The sequence below is a fragment of the Lissotriton helveticus genome, chromosome 3_1 (assembly GCF_964261635.1).
Source record: "Lissotriton helveticus chromosome 3_1, aLisHel1.1, whole genome shotgun sequence".
Classification (NCBI taxonomy): Eukaryota; Metazoa; Chordata; class Amphibia; order Caudata; family Salamandridae; genus Lissotriton; species Lissotriton helveticus.
This window is the reverse complement of record NC_136061.1, coordinates 687560717-687579393: the sequence shown is the minus strand read 5'-3', so window position 1 is coordinate 687579393 and position 18677 is coordinate 687560717. Positions and strand designations below refer to the sequence as shown.

Below are 18677 nucleotides of genomic sequence, written 5' to 3'. Positions count from 1 at the left end.
CAAAAGCTGTATCCCTGGCACATTGATTGTGCAAAGCATATATCAAAGTGAATAGGCATTTTAGGGTATATTGTTTGTCTGTTTTAAAGCCTACAGATAGGTATTTTGTAAATGAAATTTCTTGTAGGGAAGGATTTTGCTGTTGGTTACTGCATGTGCCACGCCCTAGGGGGAGAAGATTTTCACTGTAATAGTTCTTGCTTGACACTTTTCTTAGCTGCCTGCCAGCATCTTGTAAAATAAAAAATCTTTAATTAATGAGTGTCATATACACTATGCTTCCATCCATAACTAAGTACTGCATGGGGTAATAATTCAGTTCACATTAGTCCTTGGCCCTCTTGCCCTTTGAATGACTGCATTTTCTAATTACATGTGTACAGCCTATTGACAATAAGTATTCATCTGATTGAGACTTCTAGCTTCAGATTCCTTACCTTTGAATTTTCCCAGGTGTCAGGCTGGATCCGGAAACTTTTGCGTGAACAGTACCCCTTCGGGTGGCTCTGTTCGGCTACGCGCGACATCGTCGGCGGCGTTAGTGTTGGTTTTAATGTTCATTCACGTATATAGGCGCAGGCGTCAGTTCTTTTCTTTTTGCACCAGTTAAGCGCCGATCTGAAGAGCTTCCCCTCTGTTTCTTTTTCAACAGGCTTTTTCAATGTTTTGTCAAGTATTTTTCCTTGTGTGTTGAGGATGTCATCTAGACAAACCGGGTTTAAACCGTGTGGCACAGGTCACTGTGCCATGTCGGTAACCGATCCACACCTTGTCTGTTTGTTGTACCTCGAACCAATTGCTACTGGCCCCTCTACCTTAACCTCATCCATGCTCATGATGAGCCCAGCTCATCATGAGTCACAGTAGAGCTGTGCTCATGACAATCTGGGCTCGTCATAACTGCCGCGGTCCACACACGCGTGATTGATTCCCCGCCTGTGCGGGAGAATTAATCAGTGGGCGAAGTCGTGACGAGCCCAGCTCGTCATGAGCACAGCTCTACTCATGATGAGCTGGGCTTGTCACGAACACCGTGGCACCACGGCCCTTCCCCTCCCCCCGCGGGGGAATTACCCCCGCAGTGAAGGGGTTGAAGAAAAGCGCTTTCACAATTCTGCAATTTAATTTTTTATTTATATTTTGGGATCCATCTTGAATTTGTAGACATCGATATTAGAACGTTTGAAAAGCTATTAAGTCCCAAATGCGAGACCGTTTAGTTTTACCAATCCTTTTTGCATTATGGAACAGCTGCAGCTATTTCTTTTCTCATGATTTCTCACCAAATTTCGGTGATCTAGATGCCATGCTCTCAGACTCATGGTATGCAGGAGTCACAGTATGCTCTTTACTGCAGACTGTAGTTGAGAAGTGCTATTTATTTCACAGCATGACAACAATTTAACTAAGTGAATACGAAACTTGGTGAAACGCATGTTGACTCCTGAACAACTTTGGGAGACTGTGACACTGCTCCTGTATTTAGGTGTAATATGTACCCTCTCGGTATGTATGTTCCCGTTATCATAAAAACTATGAATGTACCTTAAAGTAATGATTGAGGTGAAAATAAATGTATAGCTATAATAACTAATATACAATTTACGGTGCTCATTTATCGACTCTGAATATATTTGATACAACGATCCATGAGAAATGCCCAAAATATTTGGCAACTTTGCAAACTATTTATTTTGCTTGAATTTTTTTCCTTTATAGTTCTGATTCTGTTTGGGAAATGAAGCCAAAGAACAAATGGAAACCTTTGAACCAGAAGCAGATAATCCTCCTAGAACAAGCTTATCAGAAACACACTACTGCTGTTGGTGCAGGAGAAGGAACCGGCTGGATCAAAATAGACAGCAATCTTGAGGTGAAGTTAGTCATATTGTATTACAGAGAAGCAGCAGTCTCTCAACATTGCATTTGGTCATTTGAGGGTCTCTATAAATAACTATATATTACATGCCCATTTAGTGGTAGGTCATCTTAAAAAAAAAAACATTCATAGGTAATGTATGTGAGTTTCCAATGCTGGGCTTATTTCTCATGCTACTAATGACCCATCTCAATTTCTCAGCTGTCCAAGTTCACCTATATCCACTTTGTGATTTGTTTAGTTTGCTGACGTAATAAACTTCAAGCAGCTGATCAACCTGTAAGAAATATGTATGGGGGGAAAAACTTGAGGAACCTATTTTTTAACCTAAATCCACCAGCAGTAGCTTTTATTTGTGGAGAAACTATCCCTTCATTTGCCACCCACAAACGTCACAACTTTGCAAAGTTGTGAATATTCTACACAGTCCTATGTTATACCACATTGGGCGTTAAGTCTCTTACGAGATAATCACTGGGGCTGATTCACAAGCTGCATTTTGTTGTACTTAAAGTAGTACTACAATCATACTTCTTGCGTTACACAAAATGAGAGTTGGATAGCCTACCTCAAAGATAATCTTTACCTCTGGAGTCTAGTGCTCCAGAGGTGCTTTGCAGATTGGCATATGAGGACAAAAAGACTGAGCTGAACTCGGATTGCAAATGGCCACTGTTCCCTAGAGAAGAAAAAGGCAGCCATGGCTCTTGGCAAAAAATTCAACGGTTGCTCTGGTTTAAATGTAATTGCATTTATATAGCACTTACTACCCCTAACGAGGTGTCATGTGGCAAGTAAAATGCTACCCCAGAGGCCAAAGTTAGTGGTCAGTCTATTAGGTATTGGGGTTATTATTGCAAGCTCATGTTTCTTTGTGGTCTAGTTTTTGACACACATGTGATCTTTAGAGGGGCCTTTGTGAGAAGAAATTGCTTGCTGGAATTAATAAGATACTTATGGTTTCCAAAAAGAGCTTAAGAAGGATAAGCATGAGATTTAGATTAACGTGTATACAGAAAAGGCAGGCAGAAGGAAGAAGGGAAACAGTGCTGCACTTAAAAAACAGGGGATGGAAGTAAATAACAGTTTGATAGAATGTCAATTTGTCATGCAGGATTTAGCAGGTAGAGAACTTTTGCATGCAATTTGTTATGCTTTCTCCTTTTGAGCCTCTGCACATTTGTCCACTCCAGCTGCTTACGATCAAGACAGCCTTTCTTGTGGTGATAACATCTGCCTGGAGGGGGGGTGAGTTGCAGGCGCTATTTTGTACGCTTCTCTACGTGATGTCTTTTTTCAGACAAAGTGGTGCTTTGCACTTGTGCATCATTTTTGTCGAATGTGACCCCATTCCATCTGAATTAATCTATCACACTGCCCCCCTTCTTTGCTCCCCCTCATCCCTCAATTGAAGAGGAGAGTCTCGACCGACTGAACCCAAAAAGAGCGTTGTCATTCTTCCTTGACAGCACAAAAGAGTTCTGGGTGGACGTCCAACGCTTTCTGGGGTATGTGGGAGCAAAGAAGGGTCAGACCGTGCAGAAAGGACCATTTCTTACTGGGTCGTTCTCTGCATAAAGATCTGCTATGCCTTGGCTAAGTAGCAGACCCCTGAGGGATTAAGGGCCCACTCCACCAGAGGAAAGGCTGCAACTATGGCCTTGACTAGGTGTGTCCCAGTCCTGGACTTCTGTCTGGCAGCAACGTGGGCATCTTTGCACATGTTTGTCAAGCACTACTGCCTGGAGAGTCAGGCCCTTAGGGATGGCATTTCCTAGTGTGAGGAATTAGTCTGCAACCCACTGCCAGGAGAATATGGCTCGGGTATCTAATTTAAAGGTAAGGAATCTGCAGCTAGAAGTCCCAATCACATGAACAAGTTACTTACCGTCAGCAAGGCATTATCTGGTAGAGACAGTATCTAGCTGAAACTGCCTTACAGGCCCATCCATGCCTGATTTTGTTAGGGCTAGGGTTCTTCCCTTTTTCAGGGCCCTAGTTTTGCACATTGTTAAGTCAGTTACTACGTGGCTCTGCGCTTCTGGCATGGAAAGACCGAAAAGTACTGATGTCCGCGCTCCTGGCGTCAAAACCGACACGAACGATGCCGACGACATCACTTGGAGCCGAATGGAGCCGCCCGCTGGCGAGCACAAGGTGGATTGTTCTAGTAAATGTTTCCGGATCCAGCCAAACTCCAGGGAAATTTAAAGGTAAGGAATCTGTAGGAAGATATTGTCTCGAACAGATAATGTGTTACCGAGGTAAGTAACTTGTTCTTATGGCCTGGAGCGACATTCACAAGTCTGATCCTTTACAGGCAAAGCTGTTGGATGTCCTTTTTTTTGTTTTATATTTGGTCCAGGAACGTCTTTAGGTGGGAATTATTAAAGGCTGGCCCTTTCTGCTTGTCTGCATTTACTAGATTAACTGTTGTAGGAAAGTAGGATCTGCTTTTATGGTTACCCCCACTTTTTCCCTGGTGCTATGCTGTGTTTGACTAGTCTGAATAGGATCCTGCTAATCACGACCCCAGTCTCTGTGCTTACTCCCCAAGATTGGTAAGGTAAGCACTTAAGCACATCCCAGAATGGACATTAGTGTATCCTTATCAGTCCCTAGTATATGGTACTAAGATACCGAGGGCATAGGTACACCAGGGGACCCCCATGGGCTGAAACATGCATTATGCCACCCATGGGGGATCACTTAAACTGTAACTACAGGCCTGCCATTGCAGCCTGTGTAAGCTGGTGCTAGCAACCCTTATGACAGATGTAGGTTTTCCTATTTCTGAGGTCACTGCACTTAAAACTTATAAGTCACCCCTAAAGCAGGCCTTTCAATCCTGAAGGCAGGGTGCTCGGTTCTAAGTGTGAGGGTGCCCCTGCATGTTCAGTACACCCCTACAATCCACGGAGTCCATTCGCCCTGGTTATAAGTGCATCAGCCGTTACGATACATAGAGTGGCCATGCATCATTGCGCGATGACCATCTCTAAACAGGCTGTACCGAACCCTGGCATGTTTGGTATCAAACATGTTGGAATCATACCCCACATTGCTCCCAGTACCAGTCTTCTAGACCTGGACAGCACAACATGGCTGCTGCGGACCAAAGACACGATTCTGCCCTCCTGCTGCTCAGCCAAGCTCGAGCAGGGGAAGTCAGAACAAAAGGTATCCTGTCACAGGGAGGTGTGACCACCTCCCAGATATGGTTTAGTGTATTGGGGCTGGGTGGGAGAACTTGCCAGCGCCACTCAGTCTGTTTGAAGGGCACATTTGGTGCCCTCTTTGCATAGTCCAGTTCAAACCAGCTCATGGAGCCATTGGCTCCCGCTCTAGAGCGAAACTGGACAAAGGACATGAGAGTATCCCCACTGTTCAACCCCTCCCCTGAGAGGGATCCCTGAATCGCCCCAACTCTTTCCTCTTGGCACGTAAAGGATTACCTGTAGGTGGGTCCCTAGATTCGTCATGGGACAAGATTACTTGGAGCCCAAAGATCTTGGAGGAAGGAAGCCAAAAAGCCTTCGCAACCACAAGTCGACACGGTGCACAGGGGTTCGGTTCCTGTTGCTCCGACGAGAGATACTGGCCTCAAACTTGGTGAGAGGACAGGACAGAACAGGCCTCGAGGGATTTGCGGAACCACCACCTGCATTGCTGAGCCTTTAAGAGTCTGTGGGAGCTAGGGATCAGCACAAATATCAGCTTTGTTGCGGTGCCTTCATATGCAGTTAAGTGACTTTCACTTCAAGGAGATTCCTTCAGGTGTCTTGGATGACCACAGGCCTTGGAAGGTTCCTGTGTGGAGAACAGGCACGGACGTTGCAGCAGACAAGCAGGGCGACGAGACCAGGAGCAGCAGAAGTCTTCCCAGTTGCCGTCTTGATGCCCAGAGTGAAGTACAGCAAAGTCCACAGTGCCCAGACAGACGAAGTAGAAGTGGTGTCTTGAAATAAATCTTGTACCACTACGAATCGAGGGATCCACCTCCAGGTAATCCTTTAAGTACCCTATGGAAAGGGTTGGGACGATTCAGGGATCCCTTCCAGGGGAAGGGTTGGACAGAGGGTCGAATACTCCCATGACCTTCGTCCAGTTTTGCACCAGAGCGGGAGCCAATGGCTCCTTGAGCTGGTTTGAACTGGGTATGCAAGGAGAGCACAAAATGTGCCCTTCAAGCAGACAGAGTGGCGCTGGCAAGCGTTCCCACCTGGGCGCAATGTCAAACCTCCCTGTGACAGGATACCTATTGTTCTGCCTTCCACTGCTCAAGCTTGGCTCAGCAGCAGGAGGGTAGAATCGTGTCTATGGTCAGCAGCAGCCACGTTGTGCTGTCCGGGTCTAGAAGACTGGTACCAGGAGCACTGAGGGCCTCCCAGAGGAGCTTTACAGTACATGGAATCATACCTCCCACATCTTTAACGGTATGGGAGGTATGATTCCAACATGCTTGATACCAAACATGACAGGGTTCGTCACAGCCAGTTTAGAGATGGTCATCGCATAATGACGCATGGCCACTCTATGTATGTGCAGTGACTAATCTATACCTATATGATTATGTTCTGGTAAAACAAGTTGCTTTACACTCCTTCTGGACTAAGCCTGAAGGCTGCTCTCCACAGCTACCACTTAGAGAGCTTTCTAAGCTTGTCTAAGACCACTAAAATCACCATTAGGGTTGTCTGGATTAGTCCTGCGTGCCCACTTACATAAGTGTGCACCATATACTAAGCCAGCTTCTCACAACCGTCCATTGTTAAAATCAGCTGTTGTGATGAGATGTATTAAAGGATTGACAAACATGGCCTGCCAAACCGTTTCTGGTGTCACAGTGGGATCTTAACTTGGTCTTGACATTTGTCATGGGTATACCTTTTGAGTTGATGCATTGCTGCTTGCTTCATATTCTGTCTTTAAAGAATGTCTTCTTCACTTCAATTACATCAGCTGATGTATGTCTGCTTGAGTCAGTTCTTCCTCTGCCGAAAAGTTACATTCTTGCCAGATGTCGTGACTCCCTTTCACATTTGGCAATCCATCACCCTGCCAGCTTTCTTTGCTACCCCTCAACACTGGAAAAACGAGGGAGGCTTCATTGGCTGGATGTTCAAGCTTTTACATTGATCATGCTTAGGGCATACAAGGGAACGATCCACTGTGGGGTGGTATGGAGCAAAGGAAAGTAAGGCTGTGCAGTAGAGAACTCAGAAAGGGCTAGGAGCTGTTATGTTCACTTACTTGAGGAAATGGCTGGCATTCCCACATTGGACCGTCCCTGCCACCCTGTAAACCTAGAAAGAAAGGACAAGAATTATACAGAAAGGAAAGGAAAGGAATGTCACAGAAAAAAGAGGAAAGGCTAACAAAGGGCTGCACCAACAGGAGGAGCAAGAAGGTGGAAAACTGGAGAAAAAAGGCAATGGAGAGATGCAGAACAACAAGGGAGGAGGAGACTCCAAGGAGAGGCGTGACAGGGAGTGGAGAAAGAACAGTGGGGCAGAGGAGAGACGCTGAGTGAAGGAGGAGATGTGATAATGGTGGTGAGACGTGGAGAGGAGGAGACACAAGGCAGAGGGAAGACTTGGAGCAGAGCAGAGAGGAGAACAATGACACTTGGTCCAAGGACTTGTGGTTGCCACCGACCAAGGCTGATGAACCCGCCACAGCTTAGTTGAGCTATGGCTGCCCGGGTGAGTAGCCAGGGGACAAATAAGGGGAAATTACTAAGCTGTGTACACATAACTCTTATAAGTTTTCTCTGTGAACTGCACCGGTGTTAACCTGGGCATACTTGTGGACTTCTTTGTAATGGTATTTCGTCTCGGGTGATCTGGTAACCCAAATGCAGCAGGGTGTGGTGACAGGGTTTGGAGACAGGGTATGGGGGCGACCCTGAAACCTGTACTTAGAGAGAGAATACCCTAAAAAGGTCAGAAAATGAAGAAGGACTAGGGCATGGATATGGAAAATACACAGTAACTGAGCACACTACAACCCACATTTGGTGAAAGGAGTAGCGGTCAGGATTCATAAGCGAGATTGTAACCTGAGAGTCTTACCTAACAGATAATGAACAAGAAGTCTACAGCCTCTAAGAAAACAGATAGACAGTTGAATGATGATACTTTGTTATTCATTGATTATATTCCTTATACTTACCTGGGCCTTTCTTAGTTTTGAGTGTTATCGATGGCACCATCCTGGATAACCAAGAGAGAAAAGAAATCGCTGAAGAGCTCGCTGTTTACAGGATCACGATTCGGCCCTGAACCTGGATGATATCTTCACAATTTATTTAGATCGTTCCTCACCATGTACACTTTGACTATGTTTTCCAATTTTTGAAGAAGCCCTCCTTGATAACTAAGTTTAGTATATCCAATAAACCGCCACCATTCACAAACAAGAACCACCTCCTAAGCATTATTTCCTTCTTACCCTCCAAAAGGAACGTGTTGAAGTGGACGGTCCTCTGCATTATGATTTGCTACGCACTGGCCAGGAAAGAGCCAGTTCTCCCGTGGCAAATTTCTACTATCAATGTGTTGGCACGAGGAGTGACGGTCGTTGAAATCTTGGGCATCCTAGCCAATTCCAAGTCTAATCCCGATATAGCCCGAGTTTCCAGGTCCGACAGCGACGTCACTGCAAGTAGAGAGCTTCATAGAGGCCCTGCCTGATTTTTTTTCATTTTACCATTATCCTCTCATGCACCCCTTTGTCCCAAGAATCAGCAGGGCCCTCCAATTTGTCTTCTGCTGTCAAGTCTGCCGTCTGTGACCCTCAAACCTGCATTGAGTTCAGCACCTGCTCCTGTGGTGACTTTGGTTACGGCATTGCCCTCTGCATCAGTTCCCTTTTCATTGCTGCCAGTCCCGACATCACTGGTGATGGAGGAGGATTGCAGCCCATTGTGTTATTCCACTCCAAGATAAATCCGCCACAATCTCAAATGACGTCGCGCCCGGCCTCCACTGTTAAGCAGCCTACAGGCAATCCTTCCAATTCTGACATTTTTGCCCTAACTATATCGTAGGGCTCAAAGTTTGGGCAATCAGTTTGGTACTGACTTGGAAATGACAATTTTGATGATGGGAAGGATTATAATCTCCAATATGTAGAAGTAAATGTATGAAGAAGGAAAACGCCTTCTTCGCCATAGTTATGCGAAGAGCGGCAAAAGTATTAGACCTACAGTGTCTATTTAAGAATAATGTTCTACTAGAGGTATTGATGCCTAGTCCAACATCTACAGATCGTCTATTATCATTTAATGAGGTCCTTATGAATACCATTTTGGACACTTGGGTGAAACCTTGATATGAAAGAGACCATTAGTTATGGATTCCTCACCTCCAGGCGTCAGAATGGATCTGGAGAATTTTTCTTCAGCAGTACCCCTGCGCATTTGTAGGCACTTTAACTACTAAATTGCTATTCACTGCTGTTTTTAATACTTGCACTCACCTCGGTCCACCGCAGGCTTTACGCCTGATTGTTGTGGAGTGTGATCAGCAAAATCCAATCCCCTTGCCTGCTCACTACCAGAGGGACGCGTAGAGACGGAGCTCCTACGATCACGTGACCTAGAGACCCTTCCACTACATTAAGCAGATGCCTGGTGACCCGCGCAGCGGGTGTGCCACTGGCACGCCGCTGGCGCTAAAGGCAAGCCCGTCTGCCCCGTCCGCGCCCAACCGGGGCCAGGGGCCACAACCCCTGGTCAAATGGTTTCAAAAAGACTTATGCTTACACCTGATCAAATTCTAGCTCTCCGCCCCCCTTCTGGAAAAGGTTGCCAAACCTACTTTGCCGATCATATAGCTGACAAAACCTGTCCGTCCTTGTTGTAATTTTCCCCCTCTATTAACCAGCCATATTCCCCTACTACAACTAGTCACACCTCTCATACTCATACTACCACTCTACCCACGAAGGACTTTGTGTTCCTCAGTCTCAACTGTCGTTCACTTCCGAAACACAAGTTGGACATTTTCAAACTTCTTCTGGATGAACAGCCAAACGCTGCATTCCTCACTGAGACCTGTCTTCCCGAGAGCGCCGGTCCCCACATAGCTGCAGCATTACCACCAAACTATGCTACTGTCCGATTAGACAGAGTTTCCAAATTTGAGGGGGCATAGCTATTATTTTTAAAAACTGCCTTCAATGCAGATTTGATCCTATAGACATCCCGAACTGTGAAGCTGCACTTTTTAAGCTAGCTTTAAATCCCAACTTCACGCCCACTGGTTTACTTGTTTACTGCCCACCTGGACCCCCAATACCTTGGACTACCTCTTTCCCTAGCTGTATTACTCCTTTACTCATGAGCTCCAAAAACTTCACGCTCTTGGGTGACCTCAATCTACATCTGAACGATCTGTCCATTTCTACGTGCAGTAACTTCATTGCTGACTTAGCTGCACTGAACATCAATTTACTTAATTCTGGCCCAACACATATAGCTGGACACCTGTTGGACCCGATTTTTTCGAGTCTTTCCCACATTAAAGGCACCCCTGCAGTACCTTTGTGCTGGTCCAACCATTTTCTTTCCAAATTTAGTCTTGCTCTCCTACTTTCTCGGCCCACATCTTCCCTTCCTTGACGACACCAAAAAGAAATTGGAAAAAACTCGACCTAGCTGCTCTAAATACGATCTTATATTCAAATGCACCCTCCACTGACCATCAAGTTGACACATCCGCTACTAACCTTCACAACTGGCTTTCAAATGCGATAGACTCCTGTCTTCCTCTCTCGTACAAAAAACTAAATAACCATCGATCTCCTGCTCCTTGGTTTAACGACTCCATAAAAAAGGAAAAATCAAAATGCAAAGCGTTAGAACGCAAATGGAGGAAAGACTATGCACCTGAATCTAAAACCATTTACACCAAGGCTAGAAATACTTATCATAAATTGTGCAATTCTACGAAGGTCAGTTTTATTTCAAGCACCATTTCCGAAGCAGCCAACTGCTCAAAAACTCTCTTCGGTCTGGTGAAAGAACTGGCCGGGCCCAAAACTACTGCCAATCCTGTACCACTAAAAGAACGTCAATGTGACGATCTCGCCCAATTCTTTACATTAAAGATTGAAAAAATTCATGCGGAGATCACAAACCCTGACTCTTGCAGACCTACTCAGCTCCAGTCCACAACTCTGACCCAAAATGCATTTCTCCCTCCTGGCCACACGTCAGTTTCTCAGTGCAAGCCACTTCTGGAATCCTTCACCCCTGCACCACACCTAGACTCCTGGACACTACTAAAATTTGACTCTCTGAAAACCATCCTTGATAAAATCAAATCTGGTTTACCCAAAGACCCTATCCCAATCTCTATAATAAAACAACTAGACACTCCCCACCTGCAGGTGATTCTAAATGCCCTAAATTCTTCACTACTCGAGTCAACAGTCCCGGCACTCTAGAAACATGATATGGTGACCCCCCCACCTAAAGAAACCCACCGCTGATCCAGATACTCTCTCTAACTATAGACCTATTTCACTTCTGCCAGCCTTCTCAAAAATCCTTGAAAGGTATATTCACGCCCACCTATCACAGTTCACCGAAACGAACAATATCCTCCATCCCTCCCAATCTGAATTTCAAACTGGTTTCTCCCTAGAGACAGCTCTGTTGGGAGTCACTGAAAGATTTCGGCAGTACATGGATGCCGGAAAGACAGTTGCGTTAATACTATTGGAACTCAGTGGGCATTCAACACCATCTCCCACGTCCTTTTAACTCACACACTCAAATCCTTAGGCATCTACGGCTCTTCTCTAGACTGGATTATTTCTTTTCTGGACAACCGCACCTTCCAAATTTCGTCTGCCACAGCATGCTCCAAGGTTTACCCATCTCTGCATGGAGTTCCCCAGGGCTGGATCCTCAGTCCTTTGCTGTTCAATCTGTACGTCAGACCATTAGCAGACATCACGGAACAAGCCGGTTTAACGCTTTTTACGTATGCCGACGACTCCCAGATAATTTTTCCCATTCCAGTTCTGACCCCTCGGCACCCTCTCTTCTTCAACATGATCTTAGCAAAATCCCCAACTGGATGAATCAAAATTAACTCAAATTAAACGGTGAAAAAAACGAAATACTGATTCTAGGCAAAAATAAAAATCTTTGGAGTCCTCTCCACTGGCCAGCAGAGATGGGTAATTTCCCAAAGCCCTCCAGCCGTGTTCGGAACTTGGGAATCATTATTGATGACGCTCTGACCATGCACCAACAAACAGTTAAGATCACAGCACTTTGCTTTACCATCCTAAAATGGCTCAGAAAAATCATCTGGATGCTGCCTATCGCCACCCAAAAAAACGTGGTCAATGCCCTCATTACCTCACGGCTGGATTACGGGAATATCCTATATCCTGGCTCCAATAAGGCAGTGACCCATAGACTGCAGTTGGTACAAAACTCTGCAGCCAGAGTTCTCTGCAGGATTCATAAAACCTCCCCTATTTCTGAACATCCACGCGATCTACATTGGCTCAGGGTGGAGAACCGTATTAAGTTCAAAACCCTGAGCTACATGTTTAAATCAAAACAGGCACAGCACCCCATTACCTTCAGTCACTAGTTCGCCCCTATATTCCCTCCCGTCAACTGCGGTCTGAAATCTAAAAGAAACAGGTTAGTATTAGATTCCTTACCTTAGAATATCCCCAGGTGTCATACTGGATCCGGAAATTTTTGCGTAGCAGTACCCTTGCGCGTCGGTTGGCGTCGTCTGCGGCTCCGCGTCCGTCGGCGTCGTGGGTGCCGTGATGAAGTCGTCGGAGTACTTAGACGCCGCCTCCGCGTGCTGACGTCAGTTCTTCTTTTTTCCGCGCCAGCAGCGCAGATTCGGAAAAAGTGGTACCTTAGTCATTTTTTGACTAAACTTTTTTGATCCCTTTTGATCATTTTTCGAGCCTTCGACTCCGAATGGTGCCGATAGGGATGCCTGGTTTTAAACCCTGTGGAGACACCCTCACCGTCGGTGTCTCCACTGTCTCGGCGTCGACCACGACGACAAGACCTGTTCCGACCCCTGACTTCGAAAGCTAGGCGGGAGCGGTCCCGCAACGACTCGAACTCCGGCAGTCGGCCCGCGCCGCGAGAGGTCCCGGTCCGGACGGGATCGGAGCCATCATAGCTCCAGGAGTCGACATCATTCCTCTGGGTCGAAGTCGTCAGGTAAGCACAAGAAGTCGAAGAGACGTCATCGCTCTTCCGACTCCCCCCCGACGTTCGCGCGACGCAGCCGGGGGTTCGGGTGACACCGCCCACGCGGCTCCGTCGGAGTCGCGGGAGTCGCGTCCGGCTCCATACCCTCCGGTCCCTGGGCCGCACGTGACGCCGGAGGAGATCGAGCGGTTCCTCATGGCCATGAGGTCTCTCACTCTGCCGACGGGCTCCGCGGCGCCTTCGGGCCCAGCGGACCCGTCTGGGGGCCCTAGCGGGTCGGGGGCTTCGGCTTCGGTTCCGGATCCGGGTCGTCGCCGGTTGACCTCACAACCTCACCGGCGCCGGTCCCTTAGGTGTCACCTCCGGCGCTGTCTTCGGGCGTCGGCGTCCCCGATGCCTCCCTCGATCCGGTTCCGGCGCCGGAACGGCACCTCTGGGCGCAGCTTTCGACGCCGTTTGGGGAATTCTACTTCAACGAACCGGCCCCATCATTTGACCCCCCTGAATTTCAGGAGATGGGTGATGCGGAGAATTGGGAGGGGTCTGAGGACCCTCTGACACGGGAGTGTCAGTCCCAGGAGGACTGGACAGGTGGACTTGGGGATGCCAGTGGTCTGGATACCTCGCCAGACACTGGTTTTGTCTCACCTCCTACCGTGGCTACGGAGGAGGGGGCAACCTACAGTGTGGTGCTAACGCGGGCGGCCAAGGCCTTGAACTCCCCGTCGCAGCCGTGAGGACTAACCTCCTCACTGAGGTCCTTAAACCGCAGTCAAGCTCGGCTGAGCCTCTGCTGCCGTTTAATCAGGCCTTAACCGACGTTCTTTTGGGCACTTGGTCCAGGCCCGCTACAGGCTCGCCTGTAGATAGGAACGTGGCCAGACGCCACTGCCCGGCCCCGGGCGACCCTTGTTTCCTGTCCACCCACTCCACCCCCCAGAGCCTGGTAATTCAGGCTTCGAATTCCCAGACCGCATTTCCGTCAGCTCCGCCTGACAGGGAATCCAAGAGGTACGAGCAATACGGCAAGAAGGTATTCTCCTCCCTGAGTCTGGGACTGCGGTTTCCAACACCGCGTGCCTCTTGGGCCGTTACACCCACTCTTTGTGGGATACGGTCGCGGACGTGCTGCCAGAATGCCCGTTGGAGGTACGGGCTAAACTCGGCTAAGCCTTTGTGGAAGGCCGAGATGCGGCACGTTATTCTATCCGGTGTGGACTGGATACCACCGACTCACTGGGCAGAGCGATGGCAACGACGGTGGCGATTCGTCGCCACGCCTGGTTGAGGTCAGCCAACTTTTCAGCCGATGTCCAGAATACACTCATGGACATGCCATTCGATGGCCGTCGCCTCTTTGGCGACAAGGTAGACCATGCGCTTCAGCCCTTTAAGGACTCCAAGGCTACGGCCAGGTCCTTGGGCCTCTCGGCCCCGCGCCAGCAAACGGGTACCTTTCGTCCTTTCGTGGCCAAGGAAGGGGCGCCCCCACACGTGCCGCCAGCCACGCACCGCAGACTAACATCCAACTCGGTGGCGGCCGTGGAAACCGCCGTGGAGGCGGTCGGGGACAACGGCGAAGTCAGTCCACACCTTCCCCCGCAGCATCTGCCTCAAAACCCTCCTAGTCCGTGTTTTCAGGCCCATGTGACACCAGTGGGGGGGGGCAGGGTTCGCCATCACCTCTTCCACTGGCGCACTGTCACTTCGGACAGGTGGGTGCTGCAAATTGTCTGAAGGGGCTACTCCCTCCCCTTCGAGGCGACCCCTCCAGCCATGCCACCGCAATACCACCGCGTATCGGGGGATCATTTGCGACTTCTGCAGGAGGAAGGTACGGCCCTTTTGGCCAAGGGGGCCATTAAGCGCGTTCCTGGGCCAGAAGTAGGGTGTGGTTGCTACTCCCACTACTTTCTGGTACCCAAGAAGGGCAAAGGGGGCCTACGCCCTATCTTGGACCTATGGAACGTCTACGGCTTCCTCCGGAAGGAGAAGTTCAAAATGCTGACACTGGCTCAGGCCTTAGCTGCCCTGGACCCAGGAGACTGGATGGTAGCGTTGGACTTGCAGGACGATTATTTCCACATCCCCGTCCTGCCAGCCCACCGGCGTTACCTGCGGTTCACGGTAGGCCACGAGCACTTTCAGTTTACCATGCTCCACTTTGACCTTACCAGCGCCCCACGGGTGTTCACAAAGGTGATGGCAGTGGTCGCAGCTCATCTGCGCAGGTTAGGGGTTTCAGTCTTCACCTACCTCGACAACTGGTTGTTGAAGGCAGGCTCGCCCCAAACAGTCGTCAGCCACCTCCAGACGACGGCAGACCTCCTGCATCAGCTGGGGTTTTCCATCAATGTGCCGAAGTGGCACCTGTGCCCCTCTCAGAAGCTCCTCTTCATCGGAGCGGTTCTCGACTCGGCGCAGTTTCGGGTTTATCCTCCCGAACAGCGGGTTCGGGACATTCAGGCTCTGATTCCCGGGTCTCGGTCAGGTTGACGCTGCGGCTTCTGGGGCTGATGGTCTCCTGCATCCTTCTGGTGGATCACGCACGGTGGCGGATGCGGGCTCTGCAGTGGGACCTGAAGTTTCAGTGTGCCCAGCATCAGGGCAACCTGTCTGACCATGTCCTGATCTTGGAGGGCACTGCGAGACAGCTGCAGTGGTGGCTCACGGACCACGATTGGGTCAGCGGCAGATCCCTCTCCCTTCCCCAACCAGAGCACGTAGTTGTGACGGACGCGTCCCTCCAGGGCTGGGGAGGCCACATGGGAGAGGCGGAGATCAGAGGCCTCTGGTCTCCGGCGGAGTCCCGGCTCTATATCAACCTTTCGGAGCTGCGGGCGATTCGTCTAGCACTGAAGGCATTCCTCCCCTATGTCCGGGGGAGTGTAATGCAGGTGTTCACGGACAACACCACCGCAATGTGGTACTGCAACAAACAGGGCTGGGTGGGGTCGTGGACCCTTTGCCAGTAGGCTCTGCGCCTCTGGCAGTGGCTGGAACATCTGGGCGTGACCCTGGTGGTTCAACACCTGGCAGGTTCTCTGAACGCCAGGGCGGACAAACTCAGCCGTCGGTGCATGATGGATCACGAATGGCGTCTGAACTCTGACGTGGCGCAAGGCCTCTTTCAGCAGTGGGGAGAGCCTTGGTTAGATCTATTCGCCACAGAAGAGAACGCGCAATGTCATCAGTTCTGCGCGTTGGAATTTCCAAGGCGGCACTCGCTCGGAGGCGCTTTTTGTCGCGAGTGGAGTTGCGGTCTGTTGTACGCCTTTCCGCCTATACCACTTCTGCCCAGAGTGCTGAAGAAGATAAAACGCGACCGGGCCCAAGTCATCCTTGTGGCTCCGGACTGGGCACGAAGGTACTGGTATCCAGAGCTACTCTTTATATCAGTCGATCCCCCGGTTCGTCTGCTTCTTCAGGAGGACCTTCTGTCACAGCAGCAGGGGACAGTCCTCCACCCGAACCTGTCCAGTCTCCACCTCTATGCTTGGAGATTGAGCGGCAACAGTTGAGGCCATTTGACTTGCCTCCTGAAGTCTGTGAAATCATTCTGGCAGCCAGGCGTCCCTCCACAAAGTCGGTATACGCCTGCAGGTGGAACAAATTTGTGGCATGGTGCACAGCAAAGGCTCTGGATCCTCTTTCTGCCCCTCTTTCTGAGGTTCTTCTCTTCCTTCTTTCTCTTGCCCAGCAGGGCTCTGCTCTGGGCACTATCAAGGGCTACCTTTCTGCTCTTTCAGCCTTTCTAAGGCTGCCTGATCAACCTTCTTTGTTCAAGTCCCCTATTGTAACTCTCTTTCTGAAGGGCATCACACACATGTTCCCTCCTGTTCCGTTTGTGATGCCTCAGTGGGACTTGAACCTTGTTCTTACGTTTCTGATGTGCGCTCCCTTTGACCACTTCACAACTGTCCTCTTCGCCTTCTTACCCTGAAGACTGCTTTACTGGTTGCCTTCACCTCTGCCAGGAGAGTGAGTGAGCTCCAGGCTCTTTCATGTTCACCCCCTTTCCTTTCTGTCCATCCGGACAAGGTTGTGTTGCGGACTAAGCCATCTTTCCTGCCCAAGGTTGTCACGGCCTTCCATATTGGGCAGTCTATCACCTTGCCCACCTTCTTTCCGGCACCGCATCCCTCTAAAGAGGAAGAGCGGCTCCACCGTCTGGATCCAAAACGTGCGATTTCGTTTTACCTAGATCGCAAACGCCAGTTCCGGGTGGATGACCAACTCTCTTGGTTACGTGGCCGCTAAGAAGGGACGGGCGATGCACAAGAGGACCATCTCTCGGTGGGTCGTCTTGTGTATCAAGGCATGTTACTCCTTGGCGAGGAAGGAGCCTCCTGTTGGGCTGAGGGCCCATTCCACTCGGGACACGGCGGCTAGCACTGCCCTGGGCCGGGGGGTCCCCTTGCAGGACATCTGTCAGGCAGCTACGTGGGCATTGCTAAACACGTTTGCAAGACTACTGCCTGGACAGCCAAGTCCGGAGGGATGGCTTCTTTGGCCTTTCCGTCATCCAGGACTTTCTGGTGTGATTATTGGTTCGCAGACCCACCACCGGGGTTGGTATTGCTGGGGTATCTATTCTATGGTAAGGAATCTAATACTAACCTGTTTCTTTCAGATGAACAAGTTACTTACCTTCGGTATTGATATATCTGTAAGAAACAGTAGTTAGTATTAGATTCCTTACCGCCCCACCCATCCTCCCCGTTCTGCGAACCGATATCTAGGGTTAAGTTCATCCCCTTTCAGGGCCCTAGTATCAATGGCACCAGTGTTGATTTTTAACATGGCTCTGAGTTTCTGGCGCGGAAAAGCTGTGTCTAAGAACTGACGTCAGCACGCGGAGGCGGCGTCTAAGTACTCCGACGACATCATCATGGCGCCGACGACGGACGCAGAGCCGCAGACGATGCCTACCGACGCGCAAGGGTACTGCTACGCAAACATTTCCGGATCCAGTCTGACGCCTGGGGATATTCTAAGATAAGGAATCTAATACTAACTAATGTTTCTTACAGATATATCGTTACCGAAGGTAAGTAACTTGTTCAACAAGTGCACTTTTGTGGTGCCCAGAGTTAAACTCACCAGGATGGAGGGGAAGATCTTTTTCCTATTTAGGCCCTCTTCTCTGGAATACTTCCCCTGGCCATCCGTAAGGAAACTGTTTACATTCATTTCTGCTGAGCTCTTAAGACATGGCTATTCAATCAATAGCCCAATTCACTTCCTTACTGCCTACTGTTTTTTGCTCTCTGTCCGTTTTCGACACCGGGAAACCCTTTTTGGGTAGCTGCCATGCCTAACAAATTCAAATAATAAATAAATAAAATTGTATACCGCTCCCATATTAAAGTCACCTTTTCTGACTTCCCCCAACTAAGAGGAAGCCATTCATTTCCCATTCAAATGTATTAATACATGTTTTCTCAATGGTCTACTAATTTACAGACCACCAGACCCTAGAACAGCCATGGAGTCTTGTTTGGAATACTCCAATTTTCCATACTTGGGGATCTCAATTTTCATTTAGAGTCCAGTGACAGCCGAGATACAAACAATTTAATCGATCTG

At 49.0% G+C, this 18677-nt stretch overlaps 1 protein-coding gene across 2 annotated transcripts in view; it reads left to right on the top strand.

The window, feature by feature from the left end:
- VPS13C (vacuolar protein sorting 13 homolog C) overlaps window positions 1-18677 on the top strand; it is a 2773485-nt gene that overhangs the window by 1926706 nt on the left and 828102 nt on the right. For both annotated transcript variants that reach the window (XM_078680824.1, XM_078680823.1), the window contains exon 66: window positions 1720-1873. In XM_078680824.1, coding sequence (XP_078536950.1) covers window positions 1720-1873 — 154 coding nt within the window. The remainder of the gene's footprint in view (window positions 1-1719; window positions 1874-18677) is intronic.